The 23,717-nt window shown below is 47.9% G+C and overlaps 8 protein-coding genes across 8 annotated transcripts; 3 read left to right on the top strand and 5 right to left on the bottom strand.

The window, feature by feature from the left end:
* Positions 1-1,084: 1,084 nt before the first annotated feature.
* Positions 1,085-2,095, bottom strand: L228DRAFT_270558 (hypothetical protein; the record flags this gene model as incomplete). Its single annotated transcript, XM_018335420.1, has 3 exons — positions 1,085-1,131; positions 1,188-1,735; positions 1,851-2,095. The coding sequence occupies 3 exons, from the start codon at positions 2,093-2,095 to the stop codon at positions 1,085-1,087; spliced, it is 840 nt and encodes a 279-aa protein (XP_018186046.1).
* Positions 2,096-3,459: 1,364 nt separating this feature from the next.
* On the bottom strand, positions 3,460-6,311 carry L228DRAFT_213575 (hypothetical protein; the record flags this gene model as incomplete). Its single annotated transcript, XM_018329993.1, has 3 exons — positions 3,460-4,692; positions 4,759-5,794; positions 5,851-6,311. 3 exons carry the CDS (start codon positions 6,309-6,311, stop codon positions 3,460-3,462), a joined length of 2,730 nt encoding a protein of 909 aa, XP_018186045.1.
* Positions 6,312-7,194: 883 nt separating this feature from the next.
* Positions 7,195-12,747, bottom strand: L228DRAFT_256843 (putative DNA polymerase zeta catalytic subunit). Its single transcript, XM_018333948.1, has 4 exons — positions 12,435-12,747; positions 8,869-12,363; positions 7,898-8,819; positions 7,195-7,845 (listed from the first exon to the last, which is right to left on the bottom strand). The coding sequence occupies exons 1-4, from the start codon at positions 12,667-12,669 to the stop codon at positions 7,314-7,316; spliced, it is 5,184 nt and encodes a 1,727-aa protein (XP_018186044.1). The 5' UTR covers positions 12,670-12,747; the 3' UTR covers positions 7,195-7,313.
* Positions 12,748-13,130: 383 nt separating this feature from the next.
* On the top strand, positions 13,131-14,585 carry L228DRAFT_263127 (hypothetical protein; the record flags this gene model as incomplete). Its single annotated transcript, XM_018334466.1, has 1 exon — positions 13,131-14,585. One exon carries the CDS (start codon positions 13,131-13,133, stop codon positions 14,583-14,585), a length of 1,455 nt encoding a protein of 484 aa, XP_018186043.1.
* Positions 14,586-14,817: 232 nt separating this feature from the next.
* On the bottom strand, positions 14,818-15,701 carry L228DRAFT_254093 (40S ribosomal protein S9; the record flags this gene model as incomplete). Its single annotated transcript, XM_018333805.1, has 6 exons — positions 14,818-14,995; positions 15,057-15,290; positions 15,349-15,447; positions 15,520-15,538; positions 15,597-15,634; positions 15,694-15,701. The coding sequence occupies 6 exons, from the start codon at positions 15,699-15,701 to the stop codon at positions 14,818-14,820; spliced, it is 576 nt and encodes a 191-aa protein (XP_018186042.1).
* A 228-nt stretch (positions 15,702-15,929) lies between these two features.
* L228DRAFT_250188 (hypothetical protein) lies at positions 15,930-17,048 on the top strand. The gene is made up of 3 exons (XM_018333261.1): positions 15,930-16,248; positions 16,358-16,724; positions 16,778-17,048. The coding sequence occupies exon 2, from the start codon at positions 16,359-16,361 to the stop codon at positions 16,686-16,688; it is 330 nt and encodes a 109-aa protein (XP_018186041.1). The 5' UTR covers positions 15,930-16,248; position 16,358; the 3' UTR covers positions 16,689-16,724; positions 16,778-17,048.
* A 2,435-nt stretch (positions 17,049-19,483) lies between these two features.
* On the top strand, positions 19,484-20,853 carry L228DRAFT_213822 (mitochondrial carrier; the record flags this gene model as incomplete). The annotated part of the gene is made up of 3 exons (XM_018330008.1): positions 19,484-19,695; positions 19,806-20,559; positions 20,644-20,853. 3 exons carry the CDS (start codon positions 19,484-19,486, stop codon positions 20,851-20,853), a joined length of 1,176 nt encoding a protein of 391 aa, XP_018186040.1.
* A 1,072-nt stretch (positions 20,854-21,925) lies between these two features.
* On the bottom strand, positions 21,926-23,009 carry L228DRAFT_250185 (Phox-like protein). Its single transcript, XM_018333260.1, has 3 exons — positions 22,762-23,009; positions 22,281-22,602; positions 21,926-22,147 (listed from the first exon to the last, which is right to left on the bottom strand). Exons 1-3 carry the CDS (start codon positions 22,837-22,839, stop codon positions 22,119-22,121), a joined length of 429 nt encoding a protein of 142 aa, XP_018186039.1. The 5' UTR covers positions 22,840-23,009; the 3' UTR covers positions 21,926-22,118.
* Between the last annotated feature and the right edge of the window lie 708 nt (positions 23,010-23,717).

Here is a 23,717-nt window from a genome sequence, read left to right as displayed (position 1 = left end):
CGGGACACCTTTAGCCTATCGCTTGCGTCAGCCAACACATAAGACGCCCTTCAGTTTTTAGGCATCAATTAGTTGAATGATCGATGATTGTTGCTTGACTGGCCGGTGAAATAAATGCTTTAGTAGCTACCTAGTTATCTTTTAGTAGTTTCTAGCTTGAATCTTGATTGCAAGGCATTGAGAGTTTGAGAGAGTCTTGTGCTCCGATAGCTTCTCCAAACTGTGTAGCTTCAGTTCGTTCTCACTCTCAGGAAAGTGAGATAAGCCATCGGCGTGAAAAGTATTTGACCTTCAAAATCTATCAGTTTGGCTGCTTTCACTAGTAAATGACTCTGTGGCGATCAGTCAGTTGGGTATCACATCAGACTCAAAAAAATGTCATCTCCGATGCAGATATATGTTGGAAACATCATGTGCCATGATCAATGTAGACGAGAAGTCGAAGTTTACATTCTTCGGCTGAGAACTATTCATGTCTGCTGGATGAATACAAGTCTGCTTTGAGGTTTTATAGATAGTCTCGCCTCGTACTTCGATATTCGTAGAGACTTCTTCAGCCTTGCTCTGTTGACGTAGATTTCAGAGGCATTGATTGCGCCAACATGTTGTGTGGAGAAGGACTCGCTGGGGAGCTTCAAGCACAATCACCCCTGATATGAACACGTAATGATTGATATGTATCTTTTGGTATGGCAATTGGAAGATACAACGGATAGACTGGTCAATTCTTTCGAGAGGAGGTTGGGGGGGTTTTTTTTTTATTTTGATCTATCTCTGACTATCATATAAAGAAAACATACAAGACCGAAATTGCAAGTGGTTTAAAGAGTGTGAAAAGATTATCAGACGGGGAAAAAAACCGAAAAAATTAAAAACCGAAACCGAAACCGAAAAACAAAACGAATAACGGATTCAATTACGACGGATGGATTTTGCGAAGTGAAAGATACCAAGCATACAGAGCAAAGAAAAAGACGAAGACCGAAAGGTTGGATAATTGCAGAGAACTAGAAACTCAGAAAACCAGCGAAATAACGAATATTATCAGATGTTCTGTGTCCAGGGCATTGCGGGAGTTTTGTCACTACTCCGGTAGAAACTCTTGAAAGAAAACGTTCTCCTCCTCCCCAACTGGACCGCGGTCAGCATTCTTTTCCCTTAGATGCATTGATGAGCAGATTGCTTACCAATGGCTGCCAAAGCGGGACTTCTCGTAGCAGCGTGGTTTAGATAACTTCCCGAGGCCTCATCAAAATACCAGCGATCCTGATTAAAAACCGTATCCGTCGGATTTGGCGCCGCTATGAACAGTTGCTGTTGTAGGTATATAAGGGTAGTTGGTGGCGGTGATGGAGACCACGGCTGCATCACTGTTTGCTGTACATTGGCTGGCGGAGGGATGTTCTCCGGAGCATTAGCTGGCGGCACGGCGAATGATGGATACGGGCCAGGCGGCTCTTGCTTCATTATTTCAAAGGAGACTTTGGCTAGCGGCGCAAATGATGAATTGACTTCGACATAGTCCTTGATGTCACCTCGCGCACCTTCCTCACCGAAATCTGGGGATAAGAAACTATCTCCCGGTTCAAGGTGCCAACAGCGAATTTTCGTCCCGATGATTGTTGCTGCGTGTACTCTTCTACACCCCTTTTCCACAAGCAGATCGGATGTTGCTTCAAAAGCTTGAGTTTCCAGCAGCCTTATCATGTCCGGGCTAATATTATATTTTCGATATCTAGTCGTCAGAATCCTCCGTCAGCATCCGTCAGCGAAATGTATAGCACCCACTGGGCTCAGGTAGGATCATATTTATCGCATAGCCAAGTCAGGAATAGAAAGAAGAATCTTACTGGACGATGAATAGATGAAAAATGCCGTTTGTAATGGACGTATACGTGATTTGTCCTTGGAACCTCTCTGGAGCAACCGTGACGACCTTGTCCGGCTTCGGCTCTGGAGAGATGACGTACTGGTCGCCATGGAAGAATTCATTGGTGAAGAGGTAGTACCAAAGTCTAGAAGAAGCTGCGACAGTGCGGCCTCTTCTGGCGCCCTCCCAAAGGGTATTGCGGCAGTTGTTCGTGATGACTGACATTTTGATCCGGTTTGGAGCAGAAAGATTGGAGAATAGAATAGTATATCTGTGAAGACTGTTACGATTGCGTTGATCGAATTGTGTTCTCAGCTCCACGGACTTCGGTGCCCTTTTTATAGTTTTTTGATCCCCATAATCGCCCTGAGGAAGAGACGCGTGATTGAAGCGAAAGAGGTATGGATTCTTCATGACGCAAGTTTCTGCATGGGGTATATGCCAGCATCGTCAGGTTCCTCAGTTAGGAGTGAAGCTCAAGTTGTACAACGTCTTGTAATACACTGCCTGCATGATACAGTTGATTCCGCATGCTCACATGGTTCCGTTTGATCGAGAATGCATGTTGGCGCTCAAGGCAACCCTGTACATTAGGTCTTTTGCTAGCCACGGACGGATGAATACAGCTCTGAAACAGAAGGCGGACTAGCAAAGGAAGAAAAAAGGCAAACAGAAAGCAATGCCTAGTTAAGAGCTTGACTGAAATGAAACTAGGGAAAGCTGGCAATTCCGTTGTCACGTCAAGTATAAGCTTGTCTCGGGCGGCGACAGGAAAGGTGCTCTAGCCCACGGAGACGCTGGAACTTTGATGCACGCTTTCCATTGGCGGTACTCTCCATGATCTGCTGAACCCTGGCAAAATACAGAACGAAAGGAGCCATGATGCAAAGCCAATACTGAAACTTTAATCGGGGTTGTGGTGACACGGACTCTTTTGCCAACAGCTGCGATAGTGCTGATCAGCTTTGCAAGCTATGCGGAAAGCTGCTCAGTAAGGTTTTCATTTCTGCAGGTATCCGCGTCCTCAGGGAAGATATGCAAATGCTAATAGACTTCAGCAATCAAGGTGGTCTTGATTGCTTTCCGCCCCGAATGAGGCACACATGATCGAAAATGTCAGGATGCCGCCTCGAAAAGAAGGGATGTTTCGAGCTCAATGTTACTCAACGACGGGTAACTGCATATCATTAGCGAGACAGCCCCTCCTTCACCGACTCCTCCTTTTCACTCTTACAGTCTATTACTCCGTTTGAAATGCATATCCATTGACCGAATTTCCCATATATCCCTTGTCAACATGTCGCTACCCGCATCTGTCTCTGATTTTACACCATCTGTGGATTTGTAAGAAGCAATGCCTCACATTTTTCGTGCAGGGAAATTCAATAATATGTATGGGATTCTAATATAACGGACAAAATTCCCGGTCCATTGCTTTAGCGTAAAAGATCTGAGGCAGACAAAAATTACAATTCTGGCCGAATGTAAACGCCACATTTGAAGCTGTATGACCTATCAAACAAGTGAAGAGGCCCCTCCTTGCAATGTCATCTGAGTAAATGCTTCAAGCTACAAAGAATCATGCCATGTCATGTATGCTCGCCTGTCTCCGTTCGGGCATCGTCCGTCGACCCACCTTCTTTCTGCAGCTTTGTGTCATCGGAATTAGATGACGTCTTCCGTTCCAATGAGTTTGAAGTGGCGACAGATGATCTCCGCGTTGAATCAGCATCTCGTAGATTAGTCGATTGACCATCTGCAAGGTCCTCATCCAACTTGAAAGTATCCGGGGTCTCATCCTGGTCTTCAAGCAGAGGGCTAGACGGCTCGGAGTCCAGTGGAGCAGCTACCACAAGAAGCTCCCCTTCATTTCCCGTGTCTTTAGGCCCATCCCCCTTGAGCTGACGAGCCGGGAGCGGAGGTGGTGGAACAGGCCGATCGCTCGATTTGGATTGGTTTCGCTGAGGAAGTGCAGGCGGCGGAAGTGGTTTGCGCTTTGGAATGGGAAGAGGATTGGTAGAAGATCTTCTGTCCGGTGGAGGCAGTGGTGTACCTGGCGGTGGAAGCGGACGACCACGGCCGATCGGGTGTGCAGGAGTGCCCAATTTCTCCCCCTCATCGACTCCGTCGAAACTGGGTTTTCTTTCATTGCTGCGGCCAAGTACGCCCCAACCCCACTTTTTTGCAGCGGCAGCAGTAGCTGAGCCGATTGATGCTAGAGCTTGTCGTTTCTCCGTCGTAGGGTTTGAGCGCATGGACGGAGTGCGACTGGGTTCCTTCAAAGAGCTTTCGCTCGCGATGCTTGTGGATCTGGTGGTGGCAAAGCTGGGCGGGCTGGGCGGATGGGATCCAGAATCCCAGTCTGTTTGGGTACTTTCGGTGGAGGGAAGATTGTTTGCAGCGTTATCAATGTTGGAAAAGTTCAGAGCCCTGCTGATGTCCTTGGCCTGCGACAAAGGTGTGCATTTTGGTGGGGAGCCAACAGGCGTTGCGGTTGGCGATCCTGGTTGCGAACGGCTGCTGATAGCTATCATTACACTTGTTGCGTCCGGCTTCTCGGACTTTGAGGTATCATTCTTGACCGCGTCAACAGTAGTTGTGTCCATTCCAACAACCGGCGTAGCGGAAGAAGCGAATGAATGTGTTCTCATCCCCCTTGGCTTTTGTGTCGGGCTCCTGGGCTCTGATCCAGAGCTTACCCCAACGTCTTTGGGTTCTGGGAGCGGTGAAGATGTGTCGTTTCTAGCTTTGCGTGAAGATGAAACTTGACTGAGGGATGACTGGCTGTCATTAGAGAACAAAGTTGGCATGCTCATCGTCTTCTCCTTGGAGCCAAGTGCAGCTTTGATTTTTTCTTGAGCTGGGTCCTGTTCTTCCTTTTCCACGACTTCCACTTCGCCCTCTTCTGCGGCTTTGTCCACCTTCGTCTCAGGCGCCTGCACGGATTGATCGTCGGCCCAAATTCCACCCCGGAACTTTTGCCTTGAAGTATCGGTAAATGGTGCGTCATCCCAATGAGGAAAAACAAGTGTCTCCGCAAAGACTTCTCTGATGCGGCTTTCAATGGCCCGGAGAATGAATCCGTATGTGATCTGTCGCGAACTCACCACCGGAGCGATAGACATCTCCATTTTGGGCATGCTTTCGAAAGAGAACCAGAGACGATTACTCGGCGGAGGCTTGAAGCGAATGAGGACATGGCCCTGTAGCTTTTTCAAAACCAATGCCAGCACCAACTTTACCTCTCTCGGCTTGATGCGCGAACCCAAATCGATCCGGGCGGTTGTCTCAATTTCGAGTCTGAAATTTCCGGAGTAATCGAGATCAGCTCCTATACAGCAATCTCCGTCCACCGTGAGCTCCTTCAGCCGTGGATTGGTGATGGATGGCGCGGCCTCCCCCATTTCAATTTTGCGAATGACGATATCAGTAAGAAATGTAGGCTTCTTCACCCGAGCAATTTTCTTGGTAATTTTCATTCTGACAAAGTCCTCAACTTCGGCGGTCTTATAGAGAGCCAAGAAGAGTCTTCCGATCAAAGCGTTGAACCAACTGATTTGTAAATGCTCTTCCGAGGAATGCAACAGCTGGACTAGCTTCACGATATGCTTGACCTCAAACTTTTGTGGGGCGGGAGCATTGTCCTGCGCCTGAGGTCTTCGCTCTTGATTTTGAAGGAGTGCAAAGTAAAAGTCTTCCTTCTCCGAAGTGTTTTCAGAAAATAAGAAGAAGGGTTTTGACTGGGAGGTCATGTCAACAACATTTTGTTTCCGAGTGAGACATATAGCGTTCCGTTTAATCCAAAGCTCTCCATCGGGTATCTTGTTGCCACCAGCATAAATGCTAACATCATGATGCGCTAGTGAAATAACGTGGCGGACCTCGAGTTGTTCGGCATCGTCATAAAGCATCAAATGGCCTAGCCTAATGACCCGTTAGCGGTTGCTGCAAGCATTTAGTCTGTTGGAGGAGTCGCACACCTCAACACCACAAAAAACACATTCCTAGCCTTTTTGGAAGCATTTCCGGCTCCTTTTCCTGCGTCTAGGGATGGCGTCTTGCTCCGATCGAAGATGCTGCGGTACATGCTCTGATATACACTGGGACTCTCGGCCACGACCGTTTCTCCAGCCGGCGTTGTGCGCTCAGGAGGCTTTCCATTGACTCCTCCGGGAACATATTCTCTGCAGACGGCAAAATATCCAGCTGCGACATCAGGTTCATGACGGCTTGCTTTGAACTCGTCTGCAAGGTTGGGCGTAGAAGACGTCAAGACGTCTGGATCATCATTGGGAAGCGCCAAAGAGTCTTCTTGATCCTTTGTCGGCTGAGGTATCGGAAATGTAAGATATGCATGCAAAAAAAGAGCTGCAAGGAGTAGGGGTAAGAAAGTCAGTCCGCCGAGAGCGTAAACGACGAGAAAGTAGGCAATAGGGCCCATCTCTACGTGTCATGTCAACCAGACAACTAACGTGGATCGCACATCCATTTGAGACAAGAAATACAATGAGTATCGGATTAGTGGAACTTCTTTGTTTCAAAACTGTACTGAAATGAACTGGTTTCGAGGTGGATGGCAAGTATAGGGTTGGGATTGCTGCCGACGTCTATGCCAGACAGTTGTTGTGAAACTCGACCATGGGCCTTGGAAGCATATTGAGGCCACCGTAAGGAACAAGCCATTGCGGCGTCATTCTTGCCATTTTGGAACGTTTCGACTTACGTACAAATCTCGGGATTGCGGGCTTATCCGAGCTATGGGCGACGGCGATCGGGTAAATCCCACCCAGAGGTCCCACCCCCAGACGGGACACGCGGAATAACGTTGGACGAGTACCTCAAGTATGCATTTACCACGGACCGTTGCTTCTTGACACACGTTTGAGATGTATTCCGTTATCGAGTATACTCCGTATATCTTGCTCTCTATGTATAACTACTGTTTACACACAAATTATTCTGCACATCATTTACTGTCCCAGATAGATGCACAATACCTAATGATCCCGTCTACTCATTTGATGGTAAGATTATGATTGTGTGAAATTCTCCAATACCCGCTGGAATCCTTTTACCGGTGTTTCGTTTACTGCGATTATTGTTGGCAGAATACTCCTGTCAGCATGGGAGATCATCGTTGTGAAGTTCCCTGCGAGGATTCATCGAGGAAATCACAATTATTATGATGGTGTGTGCGAGGACGAGTTCTTGCATTGCAAAAAGGTCTTGGTTGAAATTTCAAAATCAAGTGTTTTTTCTGATATCAAGAAGAAATAGAGAAAGACCAAAATTCTATGTAATGAGAGACCAAACACTTCATCAAAGGGTATATAGCTGCAAATTAAGAAAACAAAAAGTATCCCTGTATTGTCATCATGAGCACCCATTGTCGTCGAGAGGTTTACAGGGAAAGAGATTGGCGATCATAGTGTGTCAACGCCTTCTACCAGTCATATCGATTGATGTCCAGGGCTTCGAGAAGTTCCACCATAGGTTTTGTTGTTCGCACCATATTAGACAGATGAGACATGTGTCTCGTCCTGCTGTAAAATACCGGGCAGTCTTTGCTGTCGCACTTGACGGGTTCACCAAATGCTAGGCCTGCACAAGACCGGCATATTTTCTCCAAATCCGCAGCCTTCCTCTCCGCTTCAGACATTCGAAAACGCAAAGCAGACAACGACGTGTTGGCCTGATGTAAGCACTCCGTGCATATGGGTAGCTCTGCTTCAATCTTCTTGCTGCAGACTGAACATGCTGAGAGCTTCATGTAAGATTCGAGAGTCCGAGAGATGGCAGAGGTAGCGACATCCTTTCCAAGGCCTGTGACGGCGCTTTCGATTCGTCTAATTCTTTGAAATTTGGGCATCTCATCGTACCACGAGCGCACATTTGCTCCGACAAGGTTGAATATTCGCTCAAGCGGAGGGATTATGTTCTTTGAGATATAGTACTCAGCGTCTAGTTCATTATGCCTCGAGAGAAAGTTAGTTGCCACTCCAAAATGACAAGTGTGGTAGTACTTACTCATTGTACAGCAAAGTTTCGGGAGGCACGCACCGGTCAATCAATCGAGCGCCCGGTGCCCCAGTGATTACAACATATGGAACTCGTTCCCCGTATTGTGGTTCTGCTCTAGGATCTTCTAACATACGCTTGGCGCTGATGAGAGCCCCTGCTGGCAGTAATCCTCTATCACTATAGGTCCCAAGCTTAACTTCTCTTGCAAAGCAAAAGTCCTGGATCGAGATGCTGCCTTTCATTATTTTGCTGCATTGACGCTGAAAGTAGTTCTTGACTTGCGATAAGTCAGAGGTTCGGAAAAGTATCTTGAGAGCTTTCTCCTCTATTTTTTGCTCAGCAGGTGTGCCATCGCGTCGAACAGTCTCAATACCCTTTGCATCAAATTCGGGCTGGTCTTGTTTAGGGCTCTCAAATTTGAAACCGACATATCGTTTCTTGGCCAAAAGCACGCAAGGAAAGTACACCTTTTCGAACTTCAGCTTGATCGGTCTCGGATTCATATTGGTGACTTCCTTTGCAATTTCTTCTCCTATTCGGAATGCTTCATCTTTAGAGCGTCCTTTTAGATAAACGAACAGGCTGTCTGTGTCACCGTAGACGACTTCTGCATCCCAGCGTGCAATGGAATGGATAAAGGCAATTGACCTTTCCAGGGTTTCTCGTGCCGTTTGCACGATACTGTCAGCTATCTCGGAGCACGGCATCCTCCCAGAGAAGGATGCTGAGGTGTAGCCATATGTCACGTTCGCAATGAGCTTCAAAGCTAGTTGTCGATTATTGAGAAGTCGCTGCAAGACCTTGTCATCCTTATCGACCTTCATCCCGCTCTTCACCATAACTCTCGTCTCAAGGATCTCTCCGAGCATCTTTGCGAGAAGGGATTTACGTATTTCTGGCTTCACATACATCATGCCATTCGGTGCAACTACAAATATCAGTGAAGAAGATGACTGAGAGGCGACAGAGGAACTCACTGTTTATATGGTCTTCCAGTAGCTCCAGCATTCGTTTCTGTCTTTGGTAGTCTGCAAATCCCATCTTGTTCTGCCCCCTCCAATTCACGATCCTGCCGAGGAAAGTGGAATAGCAGTAATTGTAAGCAATCATCACACTGGGGTACAAGGACTGGAAATCCAAGACCAAGAGTGGGCTGTTATAGAATGCACTTTGTGGTTCCATTACAAGAGGAAGACATTCGAGCGCATTTTGTTGGCCAACCTGCTTCCGACTCGGTGATATTAGCAGGAAGTTCTCAGGTTTTGCGATCCGGAACATGAGCGACTCGACTTTGAATTGCGAGCCCCTTGAGAATACAGAGAAAAAGTCCACTCCAAGGAGACGAGCTTGCTCACTAGTCCTTGGAATAAGCTCGTTGTTTTCGAGAATTGCAAGGTCCAAACGAACCCTCGCAATATAATACTCCAGAACTTTCGCAAGATCAATCGCTCGATTACTTTTGTACCATTCAGACAGATTCTGGTGAGAATAGTGAGGGATCCTTCGCTGAAGGAGATGGAAGACAACATTTTCCATCGTATACTGTAAGAGATTCAATTCGCCGCGCATGGCCCGCCAGATATTTATCATGTGTCTCCCGGTAACCCTGATAGTCGACGTGTGATTGAATCCCCAGCGATCATTTTCTTTACCAAACCGGCCGTGTGACTGGGATCTCATGCGGGAGAATTCGTCACACAGGTTATAATCATACATGCGTCGCGCGCGCTCGATGAGATAGCCCCATGAGGACCCATGGACTTCGTAGCCTGTCAAGATATCAGGATCAAAGCTTCTGACTATATCAACCATCTTGTTTATGAGGTCGAGTTCAGTTGATTCCACATCGACATGTACAGCAGCTAGCTGCGATACTTTGCGGGCCCGGTCCTCATCCTCCGTCAATACTATTATTCCAATTTTATTGTTGTTGTTGTCGTGCTCGTTGTCAAGATTCTGATCGTCGCCATCAATGCACCAAAAAATGCAGGCCACTTCGTCTATTTCAGGGGTTGGTAGAAGATGAGCCCTTGTGTTTACATGAACCTCGAGGCTCATGGTACTCATGTACTGCGCTTCGTGCTGGACACTTGAGCTGTGTATTTTTTGGGAATACTTAAACCCGTGCTTATTTTTCTGAGTCGGGCCTTCGATTTGGGAAATCGGAATTCTGCTGTTGGCGGAAAGCCGCTCAGCCTCTGCTTGCACGGTCTTTCGACCATCTGACTCTGGCAAGACTTCTTGAGTATGCCGGTCCTCGGTGTCCATCCATTTTTCCACTTCGATCCGGCTTGGGGGGAGCTCTCCAATTTCCCAATTTCTGAGACTGCAACATGCCTTTATTTTCTTGTGCAATGAGCATGCACTTATTTCATCTGCTGATATATTGTTTCTCTTAAAACTAAGCCCGTCCGAGTTGAAGTCGGGTAGGAAGGGTACAGTGTGGCTTTCAAGACGAAATTCTCTCCCAGCGTACTCTCGTACACGATCAGGAACGTCTCTTTCATTGCTGTAATAAGCATCTTGATAGATGATTGTTGGAATTCCGTAATCTGGCAAAGTCTTGGATACAAAATCCCGAGAAGGAGCAGGGACGGCATAAATGTAAAGGGAATGGTTTGATTCCAGGCCGAAAGAAGTTTGCATGGCGCTTGACAAGTCGTTTGAAGAAAGCAAAGACACATCTGTATTATCGGAAGAAGTTGCATACTTCGTGAGCTCTCCAAATTCATTGTTCGAGCTGCTTTTGCTTGTTTCATTTCCAGACTGATCAGGCTTGAAATAAGACTTCGAGCCTTTTTGAGACGTCCCGCTGCGTTGGCTCAGTCTTTGAATGGTATCATTATTAAAGGGATCTTTGACTACTGGAAATGACAGTGTTCCCGCCCGGCTAGTATCAATTGCTTTGATAGACCCTTGTAAACATGCAGAATCTTTTGAGAGAAGAGGAGGTAGATCAGGGTTTTGTGCAGCACCATGATGAAGATCTACGGAGCCCGTTGCGAGCCCTGGGCGGACAACGGATATCGACGGAGTATGTCCTGGATGACTGGCTGCGGCTTGGTTCAAGTGTTTCAAATTGGAATGCACGCTGTCATCAATGCGGGCGTCGCCGGTAAAAGTTCGACGGCGCTTCCTGGGTTGACTTCCTTCTCTCCGGGTGCGTTTCGCCTGAGCGTTTGCTGTGCTAATGTCGCTTGTATAATCTAGAGGTATATCAAACCGGTCGGCGTCGAATTCTCGATTCTCATCAACGTCTCTTATACCGACAACGTCTAGGCGTGTAGGTGAGGCTTGAAGTGTTCCATCATGGCTTTGAGACTTGTCGAGTTGACTTGCCCCAAGAATCTTCTGTCGTTCCAAATCATCCGACCTCCTATGCCTGCTCGCGAGTTCGCCCTCGACGTCCTCAACAAGCTGTTCGTCATTACTCAATTCATCTTCCGGATGATCCTCAAAATCATCGGACATATACTCCTCAAATTGGCGGATGAGAGTCTCATCCACATCAGCTACTTGCACGGTGCGATCTCGCTCATCACTGACGGATATTGCATCATTGTCAACGCGGGACGTCAGAGGATGCAAATTCTCCGGAAATAGATCTGCCACACTCTCAAAAGCGGTCCCGATCCGTTGCTCGAAATCCGACTTGGGCACGAATTCGTCAAACCCGACAGACGGTAGGTCATTAGAAGCCTTTTCGTTTCGAATAACATCTTTCACCCGGTCCCTAAACTCGTCTTCATGGATCCAGCCTCCTTTCTCCGAATCTCTAGGATCAGCGGACATTGAGATCAACACTTCTGGCGGGAATGGGCTGCTTCCAGGTGATGCATTTGCCATCTTTGCTTTGCGTCTTCGTGTCTCATCTCTCCACAAACCTGCCATGCTTGGAACCAGCTTTACATCTGGACTAAGCGGTCGAAGGCGTTCAATAAAATCATGGTGTAAGTGTCTTGGTTGGATTTCATGGCGATTTAATATATCTTGCGCGCAAACATCAACCTCCAAGACGCAATGACTCTGACGTGGATGGATGGTCTCATCCGATAACATTTCTGCCGGAATGGACTTTGTATGCCAGAGGTGTCTGGAAGCTTCTGGCTCTGCATACTTCGGGACCGGACTTCGAAATTTTACTTTACCGCAGTCTATATACCCACAGCCGTAAAGATTGTAGTCGCACATCCACTGTAGCAAGAATTGGAGATGACTTTCGAATGGCTGGAAAGTTTGTTTCATGATAGCTCCTTGGCGCAACAAGTCGGCTAGTCGGGTCATATAGACAGGGTCAAGCATATAAATCTTGAAAAAGAATTGATAACCGACGTGGAACCCGTAGAATGGTATTCCTTTGATGAGAGTGATGTGAGCGACAAAGGTGATGTTGTCTCCGCAAAGGTCGCGTCTATATGTGACAGCGAGAGCATGGTCAATTGATAAATGGAGGCGATTGATGTATGCATTGACTGCGAAATACCAGAGATCAGACATGCAAGCCTCTATGAAGCGTCTCATATAAAGAGATAGTTTATCTTACCATCTTCTGAAACCAAGCTGCCTTCATACTGAATGTAGAGATATGGTAACGCGCCATGGACATGAGCGCAAACTTTTTGCCCAGTCTCTGTCGAGCCAAAGACACGAATGACTGGGACCCTTGGGGACCCCTTCAATCGAGCATTCCTGTCATTGAGGCGAAAGTTGGGATCAAATTCTGTCGGTGAAGACTGATAATGATCCACGCAATTCAGTCGAACCCGGAACAAATCCATTATACATCCATCAGACGATTAACTCCCGATGGGGAAAAAGAGGTCGATAGGGCCATGTTAAGAACGAAAACGACATATGTATGAAGAAATTAAAAAAAAAAAAACCAATCGAAATAACGTTCCCAGAATGGAGAAAACACATCCGTTCGAATTTCAGGATTCGGGAATAATAAGATTTATTATATCGTAGCTACAATACTGTAAGTCGCGACACGGCGGAATCTGGGGAATAAACATGCAGTGACGCGATCGTGCACGAAGCGAGACCAAATCCCAATTTAGTGGCTAAAATGAGAGCAACGCTGCTGCAAATTGATTATATAAGCATTGATGCTAAACTTTGTTGACCTTCAGAAAGGCTACTCCTCCTCACTTCAAAGCAAGAAAGTTGCGCGCACTTTGAACATCATTTCGGAGTTGGCGACGAGAAAGGCTGCATATTCGAGCTCAGCTTATCAATCATGCCCCCACCTGGGAAACCTGCCGACGTCTCGGCGGCCAACAAAGAACGCAATGAATATATTCCATCCTTCATCTCAAAGAAGCCCTTCTATATTGACGATGATTCGACAACCTCGGATTACTTGGAACACCAGCGGTTGCAGAAATCCACTTCAGATCAGGCAACCTGGTACGATCGTGGTAAGCGGGCAGGCCCTGCTGCCACGAAATATCGCAAAGGCGCATGCGAGAACTGTGGCGCTATGACGCACAAAACCAGGGACTGTCTAAGTCGACCTCGAAAACAAGGTGCCAAGTGGACAGGGAAGGACATCCAAGCTGATGAAATTGTTCAAGACGTGCAGCTGGGCTGGGATGCGAAGAGAGACCGCTGGAATGGCTACGACGCTTCAGAGTACCAGACAGTGGTGGATGAATTCCAGGAGATGGAGGAGTTAAAGCGACAGACCAAAGGCCAAATGGACGGGCAGCGGAAGCAGCTTGAGAATGGCAACGAAGACGATGAGGGAAATGAAGAGGCCAAATATGCAGAAGAATCGGATATGGGTCGAACGCAAAGTACTGCTACGAGGAACCTCCGGATTCGAGAAGATACTGCAAAATATTTACTGAATTTGGATTTGGACTCTGCAAAATACGACCCTAAAACGAGATCGATGGTCGATGCTGGTGCAACTGCAGATCAATCGGCTGCTCTCGTGGCGGAGGATAACTTCATGCGCGCATCGGGTGACGCAGCCGAGTTTGACAAGGCGCAAAAATATGCGTGGGAGTCGCAAGAGACGGGCGGAAGGAACAAACTTCATTTACAGGCCAACCCCACGTCCGGCGAATATTTCCGTCGGAAGCAGAAGGAGGAGACTGACGCTAAACGTGAAGCTCAGCGCAAAGTATTATTGGAGAAATACGGTGGTGAGCAACACCTGCAACCGGCGCCTCTACGAGATGCAGCAATCACGGAATCGGAACTTTACGTCGAATATGACCCAAGCGGTGGTATAAAGGGGGCTGCAAAGGTTTCCGCCAAGTCCAAATATCCTGAGGATATTCATCCGAATAATCATACTTCGGTATGGGGTAGCTGGTGGTCAAACTTCACTTGGGGTTACGCCTGCTGCCATTCAACAGTCAAAAACAGCTACTGCACAGGAGAAGAAGGAAAGAAGGCACATGAAGAAGCTAGCCAGGCAAGACTTGGCGAAAGTTTGCAAGAGGACAGTGTGAAACGGATCGAGGAAGGCAGTGCAATGTCACGTCCTGATGGCGAAGACGGGGCGCAAGAGCTTTCTAGGCAAATTGCAGAGACTCATCCTGAACCCGCCCCAAAGAAAAGAACGTTGGAGGAGATGCAGAGTGGCATTGACGAAGAGGAGATTGAGACATATCGGCGAAAACGCACGTCCGCCCAAGATCCCATGGCTGCATACTTAGGGCGCGATGAGCTGGTGGAGTAAGGCTGTTTACTTTTGAATTGGATTTTTAAGAGCGATTGAATAGCGTAATCTGCATACCCCTTGGCGCATAGGTAGATCACAATTTACGGTATCAATAAGCAAGCACCATCATGAGAAAAACTTGAGCAAGGAAACTTCGAAATTTTTGTGGACGGCTGAATTACATATCCTAGGACTAAAGAGACAGTAAATGCTCGTCCGCTTTCGCTGTGGTGAAGCAAGGGCGAGTGATCTACTCCTCCTCCTCTTCGTCACCACCCTCGTCCTTCTGCTCAGCAGCCTTGGCCTTCTTTCTCCGGACACGACCAGGGCGGCCACCACCGAAGGGAGAGTTAAGAGCGAAGTCAATGTGCTTCTGGGAGTCGAGACGGACAATGAACGAAGGAACGTTCACAATCTGCTTGCCAACGCTGTTGAAAAAGCGTAAGTTAGTATATGATTCTCACGCAGGAAATGGTTAATGCGCCGTACCGGATGTGTCTCTGTCTGATAAGAACACGGGCGTGATGGATCGACTTGGCGAGGCCGAGCTTGTAGACACAGGTCTGGAGGCGACGCTCCAAAAAGTCCTCAACCTTAAGGGCCAAGACGTAATCGAGCTTCATGCGGGACTCGTCGAGAACACCGACACGGACGAGACGGCGAATCAGAGCGTTACCCTCGAACAAACGCTTGGGGTCCTTCTCATCCATGGTGAGCAGCTGACTATGATCCCAGTCAGCTAATGCGATCATATATTTCCACGGGGATCGAAATCTCATACCGGGCAGCACGACGGATCTTGGAGAGAGTGAGCTGGACACGCCAGACCTCACGCTTGTTGCGGAGACCATACTCGCCGACGATCTTCAACTCGGAGTCACTATTATTCGATTAGTTGAGTCCAGCGACGTAAGCAGAGCAAGCTCGTGCTCAGTGGTCGGGGGCTACTGACAGACGCGCCGACTCGAAGGCTATGGGCGAAATTAGTTTTTCATCGCAGACATGAAAGATTCCCAAAGATGAACTTACGACGACGGGGGACCTTGTAGGTCTTGGAGTAAGAACGCCTATATTATAGATATTAGAATGTGATTGCAATGATGCTTTTTTTGCAAAAGTAACGTACGGGGCCATCTTTGCTGTCCGTTCCTGCGATCAAAAGTCGCAAATGGCCGAGTTGTCGTCGTTGGCGTTGACGGTTGATGGTCGTCCTAGCATCGAATTCGCTAAGACAAGGGAGTTCGCGATGTGGGAGCGAAATTTCGACAGTCTTCCCCTAAGCGAGTCTTGGCATTTGTAGGGCTCACATCTCGCTAAGCGGCTTTGCGAGTCGAAATCCAACATTCACACAATCGATTATCTCCAACCGACGACAGCGACGACAACGCCGACAACCCCTCGAACATCGTCGCAATGGGTCACTCCGCGGGTCTCAGAGCCGGTACTCGGGTATGCAATAAATGCGCTGGATTTGCTAGGATTTTGAAGGTTGACGTTTCGACAGCATGCCTTCTCGCGCGACTTCAAGAAGAAGGGCTACATCAAGCTCTCGACCTACCTGAGACAATACAAGTACGCGATCGACGTTAGGGAGGCGCTTTGGAGAGAATCAGGGAGCTGATAATTTCGATAGGGTCGGTGACATTGTCGACATCAAGGTCAACGGTGCCGTCCAGAAGGGGTTAGTTTTCCCATACGACTTTTCCGCATACGAAACGTTCTTGAGATGGACGAGAACAAAAGCACTGCGGAATGTTTGTTAAAAGAGCAAGGAACTGATCGGTTTGCAGTATGCCCCACAAGATCTACCACGGCAAGACTGGTGTCATCTACAACGTCACGAAGAGCTCCGTCGGCGTTATCATCTACAAGCGGGTCGGCAACCGCTACATCGAGAAGCGTGTCAATGTCCGCATTGAGCACATCTCGCTTTCCCGTTCGCGAGAGGACTTCCTGAAGCGTGTCAAGTCCAACGCCGAGGCCAAGAGAAAGGCCAAGGCTGATGGCACCCACCTTTTCCTCAAGAGACAGCCTGCTATGCCTCGGGACGCCCGGACGGTCAGCACCCAGGACAACCTCCCCGAGAGCATTGCCCCCATCGCGTACGACACCCACATCTAAGGGACGGATCAGTGGATTGTGATCGAGCGGTTTCCTGTATGTGCTGTCGCCAGATAACGAGTTTGGTGATTTAAGCTTACAAGAGGCAGATTGTTAGACGAATGGAGGACAAAGGCGTCGCTACGCTTGGTGGTTCAGCCGGTGCAGCCCATCTGTACTTTCTAAAATGTTATCCATGATATCAATGTCTGCTGTCCAAACATTTGACCATTTCGATTTCTTCTGTGGTGACTACATGCTACGTTCATGTCAAGCCATTCGATCCGTCCGTCCATAATCTTTGATCCAACGCCCATTCGCTGTGTGCTGATCGTTTGAAACGCCGTGTTATACTCAAAAAAGAAAATATCCTATCACATCGTATCTGCATTTGAGTCTTCGTTCTGCCTCCCTTTCTCGTCCGAGATAAATTGCGTCTGAACCATACCTTCTCTTCTACTTCAGCGAATTGAAGTGGCGTTACAGCAACCCTGCGATGCTCTTATGAGGCTAGCTGAGCCACCTTCCCTACTACCATTGGGGAACTCCGCTATGATCACATTAAACTTGTAAAATGAGCCTGAATCGGGTTGGATGTTCCATGAGAAGTACGGGATCTGTAGGTCAATTCTGTATTCTCTAAGCCTGCTCACAAAGCACAGCGGAGCAATTGCCGCTAATATCGTCTCATGATCCATTCCCAACGTATATGGCCTTCAAGGTCCTTTCCACCCTCAGTCATTCGGTCCATCTCGGAAAGACTCTATTATTAGGGCCACCGAAGAGCCAACATGCGCATGAAAAGTCGCCGAGGATGCCGCTATAAGGTGAGTTGCAGCTACTTCGTGCCAGATCTTGATAATTCCGTCAACGATCTTCAAAGACCGCTTTCCTGCAGTACAGAATACAGCTCAGAATCGGTGCAAGTGACTACCTCATTTCTAGTGGTCAGTTATCTTACCGAAGTCTTCCCGTAGTTTCCCCGTATACCAGGTTTAAGCCGGAGATTATCCCGCAGTGGGGAAGTTACGCTGAATATCAGGTCTCTTCCCAGCTCTGCATGCATCGGGGAAGCGGCATGTCCAGTTGTGACACAGTCTGACGTGACGGGTTTGCGCATCGTCATTGATACAAGTATTAACTCGCCGTGATTTTTCCGACAGTATGGGAGGTATAATATGATCTGCCTATTGGCTCGTTCAGTGCATCGATTGTTTTACATGCTGCAAGCCTCGTTTGCCTCGTTGTTTGCCTCAATGATAGCCTCACTATTGCCTTGCGGCCTTCCTCCCTGGCTTGACCAGGCCCTTGCCCCTGTGCCTTGCCGCTGGCCTGAATGATTGCCTTTCCGTCGCCTCGTCGCCTCGTCGCCCCGCAGTTTGCCTTCCTGTTGCCTTTCTGTTGCCTTTCTGTTGCCTCGTTGCCTCGTCGCCCCGCAGTTTGCCTTCCCGTTGCCTTCCTGTTGCCTTCCCGTTGCCTTCCTGTTGCCTTTTCGATCGCCCTGTTGCCTCGCATTAGTCGCATTAACCCTGTCGTTGCCTTCCCGTTGCCTCGTTGCCTCGTTGCCTCGTTGCCTCGCGTTTGCCTTGCTCTTAGCCTCGTCGTGCTTTTTTTTATCTTTTCGTTGGAATTGACCTCGCATTACCAAATAATTTCTACAAGAGGTACAACCACTTTGAATACAGCGGGGGTGCATGTATTTCCCATGTGTTTCCATGCGTATGATACTGGGATACTTGACTAGACCGTGTTTAGTTGTAGCACGGGATGGGATCGACGGTCAGGGTGTTCAACTTCCAAGGAGGAAGGCGAGGCAACGGAAAGGCAACAGGAAGGCAACGGAAAGGCCAGAGCGAGGCAAACAGTGAGGCGACGAGGCAACGAGGCAACAGAAAGGCAACGGGGAGGCAACAGAAAGGCAACGGGAAGGCAACGGGAAGGCAACAGAAAGGCAACGGGAAGGCAACAGAAAGGCAACAGAAAGGCAACGGGAAGGCAACAGAAAGGCAACGGGAAGGCAACAGAAAGGCAACAGAAAGGCAACGGGAAGGCAACGACAGGGTTAATGCGACTAATGCGAGGCAACAGGGCGATCCAAAAGGCAAATGATCAACTTCTCATACCCCAAATGTACTGCAGAACATTTACATGCATGAATATCCTCTTGTGAATGGAGAGATCAATTAAGCAGTGAACCGAAGTTTTACCGTCCTCTCCTGGCCGGATGAAAGGTAACACTAGGCTCTCCTTTCACCTCACTCAGAATTAAATCACCGTCGAGATTTTCCTCATATCGACAATCTGCACATCGCACCGGTATGATCTAGGCGATTCCTACAATGACAAGAAGTTCTATTGGCACGATTGGATGAATGGTCGAGAACAGCAGAACTCATGTTGCTGTAACGAATTACTCCGGTACGTGCTGTAAAACATAACTATGGCGGAGGACGGTCCCCCACAATTGGACCAAAAAGTGAACCGACGATGAACCGAAGATTACCCGAACAATGGGGAAGACCGAAGAAACGAGGCAAACGAGGCGTTTGAAAGGCTACGGGCGAGAGCAGCACCATCGGCCGTTCGGGACCGCCGATATTCCGCTTAGCCCCGAATCTTGGAGATTCGAACAAAATTCATTGCCAACATCATCGTTGATCCATCCCTTCTCTACACATCATTTCTCGTCCAATTGTTATCAGCGCTCCAACTCCAAGGATACTTGCCTTGTATTTTCTAGTCGAAGCTTATTCGTCCGATGAATAATTAATACACTCTGTTATTTTATTGTCGTCGGCCAGGTTTGACTATCGTACATGACATTTCCCACGGCCTCCGGCACCCAAGTGCAGGCGCAGGCGCCAACGCACCATGACCACCGGACGTCGTTTCGACCAAGTCCTCTCCCACAGTCCCGTGAGACCGGAGATGTATTGCCAGCCGACACTCTTACCGGCAGACCGCCGGTAACGAAGGAGGAGTCTTCTGCCCCCGTGGCAAAGTCCTGGGCCCATTTCGTAGCTGGAGGGTACGTGCAAGGCATCAATGCAAGTCCCAGCATTTCCGGCTTTCTTGTGGAACTTGCGTTGTATGCCCAGTCTCTTGTTTAGGGATATGCTGACCAGGCCCCTGCTCTAGTCTTGGCGGAATGACTGCAGCAGTACTTACGTCTCCCTTGGACGTCCTCAAAACTCGTCTTCAGTCCGATTTCTATCAATCACAGCTCGCTGCCACCCGTGCCGCACGCAAGATCCCTCCTCCATCTGCGCTATCGCTGCCACGGAGTGCAGCTCTCCATTTCCAAGAGACGTTCCAGATCCTCTTCTCCATTCACCGCATTGAAGGCTGGCGTGCACTCTTCAAGGGTCTAGGCCCCAATCTCACTGGCGTCGTGCCTGCGAGGGCTATCAACTTCTACACTTATGGCAATGGCAAGCGGGTCATCAGCGATTATTTCAATCATGGCCAAGAAGCTGCATGGGTGCACCTCTGCGCGGCAGCCACGGCAGGAATCGTGACCAGCACGGCAACAAACCCAATTTGGCTTGTCAAGACGCGATTACAGCTCGACAAATCGCATGCCGAGAAGTCCGGATCGCATCTTAACCGACAGTATAAGAATTCCCTTGACTGCACAATGCAGGTCTTACGGAAGGAAGGCATTCGTGGCTTGTACAAGGGGCTGAGCGCTAGTTATCTTGGTGTATCTGAGAGTACGCTGCAATGGGTACTGTATGAGCAAATGAAAATGTTCCTTGCTCGAAGGGAGGCTAGGATGCTTGCTTCCGGCAAAAGCAAGACGAATTGGGACCATGCCGTCGACTGGATAGGCAAGATTGGCGCCGCCGGCAGTGCCAAGTTCTTTGCTGCCATCATTACCTATCCACACGAGGTAAGTCATACTTTTCACTTTGAGGCATTCAGAGACATCTCGTGTCATTTGAGTATTCAAGGCTGATTGCCATTTTCTCACTAGGTCGTCCGTACCCGCTTACGGCAAGCCCCCACTGAAAACGGTCAACTCAAATACACCGGCTTAATTCAATGCTTCCGACTCATATGGAAGGAAGAGGGTCTCGTCTCCATGTATGGCGGCCTGACCCCTCATCTTCTGCGAGTCGTCCCTAGCGCGGCTATAATGTTCGGCATGTACGAGGTCATTTTACGTGTCTTCGATGCCGAGTGAACGACTGTGTTCTGCCACAGCAAAGATTTTGACTTCCGTTCCCGCTAGTCCCCTCTGCTCCTTGTACAACCGTTCGACCTCCTCTCCCTACTTTTTTGCACCGGCCCGGCAATCGACGTCGGAGCTCGTTCATAGTCCGCCGCTTTGATGACGCGTGGTCATCCTCAAAAGCTATGGTCGATGGCAGTTTCTAGGCTCCTCCAAGTTTTCTCCGCCTGCTGGCAGGACATCCCCTGATACCGTCCTCCGAGAATTATTCGCCACTCCGTTTCCTCTCGTTGTCATTGCATTTGTATAAAATATTTCTCGCGACAAGATAAAGTTTTTCCCTCATATATGGAGTTTGGTGGAAAAGGTCATCCGTCAGATGCCTTTGGTCTTATTGATTCTGCAGTTGGGTTAGATCAGGACCATCACTTGCACATTTCTGCGCTCAAAATTTGGTAATTTCTGTACTATATTCCTCGTCATCTGTACTCTAAAGGAATTGTAACCACGCTCACCTCACATGTATCAGCAATTTTTGAGTAGTAGTTTCATGCATTCTTGGTCACGGTGAGAGGTTAGTCTGAAGACAATCAAGGTGGTTTTCCGGAAGTGATGTGCCCGAGGACCACACTATTTGACGATTCTGACCCTCCGACAACAGTATGTATGCATGCAGTGCTTTTCATGGAAATTGTGAAACGAAAATACGTTCAATAGACGTTCAATAATACGGATGTTCAAGACGGCCACTGATCACATGAAAGAGGAATGAAATATAATGAAAGAAGAATCTGAAAGTCAATTGTATAATGTGAAATTGCATCCATCTCTCTGAACTGACGCTAATGTGCTGTGCAGATGGGAGTATCATCAAAGGAAACAATCAGGCTTTTCAGACGGTCAATGCAGAAATTGGATGGAGGAGAAGAAAACAAAGGTTTGCCCCCGGTGAAAGCCACCAAAGCAGAGCGAACGGTCTGAGCGCGAAAGAAAAAGGATTGCAGTCGCAAAGTACAGAGCGCAAATGGTATGTAAATGGCTTATATGAACAATATGAAGTGCAACGATTCTGGAAGAGCTTTGCAAAAAAAAAAAAAAAAAATTCTTAAATAAAACGCAAATGTATGATGCAGAGCAGAGCAAAAAATGGAGCACGTTCGGTTTCGATTTGGCTGGAGCGATCGGCGAGTATTGAATCCCACAACAATCCTTCCATGATGATTTGTGTTGGCACCGAGATGATTGTGAGGTGGAGATATTTCAATATATATTCCCGTTTACCACGAGTTCTTGTCCCAATTCGGATCTGTTGCACGGGTAAGATATCTCATTAGCCATCTGAATGGACTTCACAAGCGAGAGATATGCAATGCGATACAAAGCAAGGAGATTGATTTTGAGGTTCGACATAGAATAGCAGATTTCGAGAAGGAACTTACCTTGTACAAAGCTAGCCAGCACCTTGCTGCCCGTCTGTAGCAGCGGGTGTCCAACGACAATGCGAAGGAAGGCCTGCAGACCCTCCATGCGGTGCTGGATAACATCGTCCGAAAATCGATTCATGAACACCTTACCCGGCAAAGGTGGAATAGTCACACGTGCACTCTCTCGCTCAAGAATATCGCGGAAATATTCAAAGTCGGAATACCGACGGCGGACTTTCGAGTGCTGAAGCTTAAAGGCTGGAATATTGGTCCGGCATTCGATCTCGTAGGTGGTATACATGTTCCGCCCGGTTCCCAGTGTTTGAGGGTTCTTGACCTGCGCCATAAAGCTTACAATCAGCAAATTGGAAAGCAATAGATTTTAGGAGTGGCGAAATAATGTGCCCTCAATTGGTATCAGGTCTCCGCAAGAGTTGGGGCAAATGATAAGGCATGCAGCTCGTGGGATGAGCGGCTTGAGGCAAAATCGCATTACCTCTATCTCGAGGAAGTTCTCCGGTGGTCCGTAGATCTCCTCGAAGGTCTGTTGACGAGCATCTGGCATAGCCTGCATGGCGGAGTGGAAGCGTTATCTGATACGCTATCTCCAGGCAGCTGTTTAAGCGCGTAGCGAAATGGTCGTGGTATGAGAGATACAATTGGCCTAGCCTCTCTTAATGACCGTCAGAAGCGTTGTCAGATCTAACTAGCAATTTTCGTTGTTTGATGACTGAAACGAAGCTTTAGATATGTGAAGAGGAGGTTGTGATATGGTGGGGAGTGGCATCATTGCCGTCGAGCTGGAACATAGTTTTGCCGAGACCCGACAATGAGCGCCGTCTAGTTTTCACGACGGAAGGTCTACGGAGTAGATAGAAGCTGCACCCGCATTATCGTAACTCCATGAGCATACCTTAGGTATTCTCTAAACGTGATCATTTAGAACTTATCTCTTTGATTGGCAAGATTCAGCAATAAGATGATTCGTTCAATTCCTTCCATGAGATATTTCAGTCTTTGACAGAATGTAATGCAGTCAAGAGCAATGTTCATTTCCGATAAACCCCTGAAATGTAGGAAAACACTGTGAAAAAAAGAAAAGGAAAAACCATACACGCAAATACAGTCCGTTGATATTTTAATTCTTCAGAATGTACCAGAATGCCGTAATGACCTTCAAATGGCAGTATTGCCCCATTCATGTTGTCGGAAGTCCAAATTCAATTCATTGTTCTCGCTCTGATTGTTCCAACTCGTACCAATTATAAGGGCAGTATAGCTATAACTATAGCACTTGACAAACTAGGTGTGCAAATATATTAAGAGCGTCCACCACGCAATCGCAAACATGTAGAAAATTTTCAACTACGCCTTAACTCTTCTAACAAGTTTTCAAATTCAATTCTAGGCAATAAACATGTCGATTTATGAAGGAGCAGTCGACTCGCGAAA

The sequence above is a fragment of the Xylona heveae genome, assembly GCF_001619985.1.
Source record: "Xylona heveae TC161 unplaced genomic scaffold L228scaffold_10, whole genome shotgun sequence".
Taxonomy (NCBI): Eukaryota; Fungi; Ascomycota; class Xylonomycetes; order Xylonales; family Xylonaceae; genus Xylona; species Xylona heveae.
Note: the sequence above shows the minus strand (reverse complement) of the source record. Positions and strands in the feature narration are given on the sequence as shown.

Bases quoted from the DNA above. Each gene is read 5' to 3' on its own strand.
- L228DRAFT_256843 (XM_018333948.1), bottom strand. From the start codon at position 12,669: ATGGATTTGTTCCGGGTTCGACTGAATTGCGTGGATCATTATCAGTCT. The intron at 12,364-12,434 runs GTAAGATAAACT...GGTATTTCGCAG, and splicing joins CAGCTTGGTTTCAGAAGATG to TCAATGCATACATCAATCGC. The intron at 8,820-8,868 runs GTGAGTTCCTCT...TGATATTTGTAG, and splicing joins ACTGGAAGACCATATAAACA to TTGCACCGAATGGCATGATG.
- L228DRAFT_250188 (XM_018333261.1), top strand. From the start codon at position 16,359: ATGCCCCACAAGATCTACCACGGCAAGACTGGTGTCATCTACAACGTC.
- L228DRAFT_250185 (XM_018333260.1), bottom strand. From the start codon at position 22,839: ATGCAGGCTATGCCAGATGCTCGTCAACAGACCTTCGAGGAGATCTAC. The intron at 22,603-22,761 runs GTAATGCGATTT...TTTATGGCGCAG, and splicing joins AGAACTTCCTCGAGATAGAG to GTCAAGAACCCTCAAACACT. The intron at 22,148-22,280 runs GTAAGTTCCTTC...CCCGTGCAACAG, and splicing joins GCTGGCTAGCTTTGTACAAG to ATCCGAATTGGGACAAGAAC.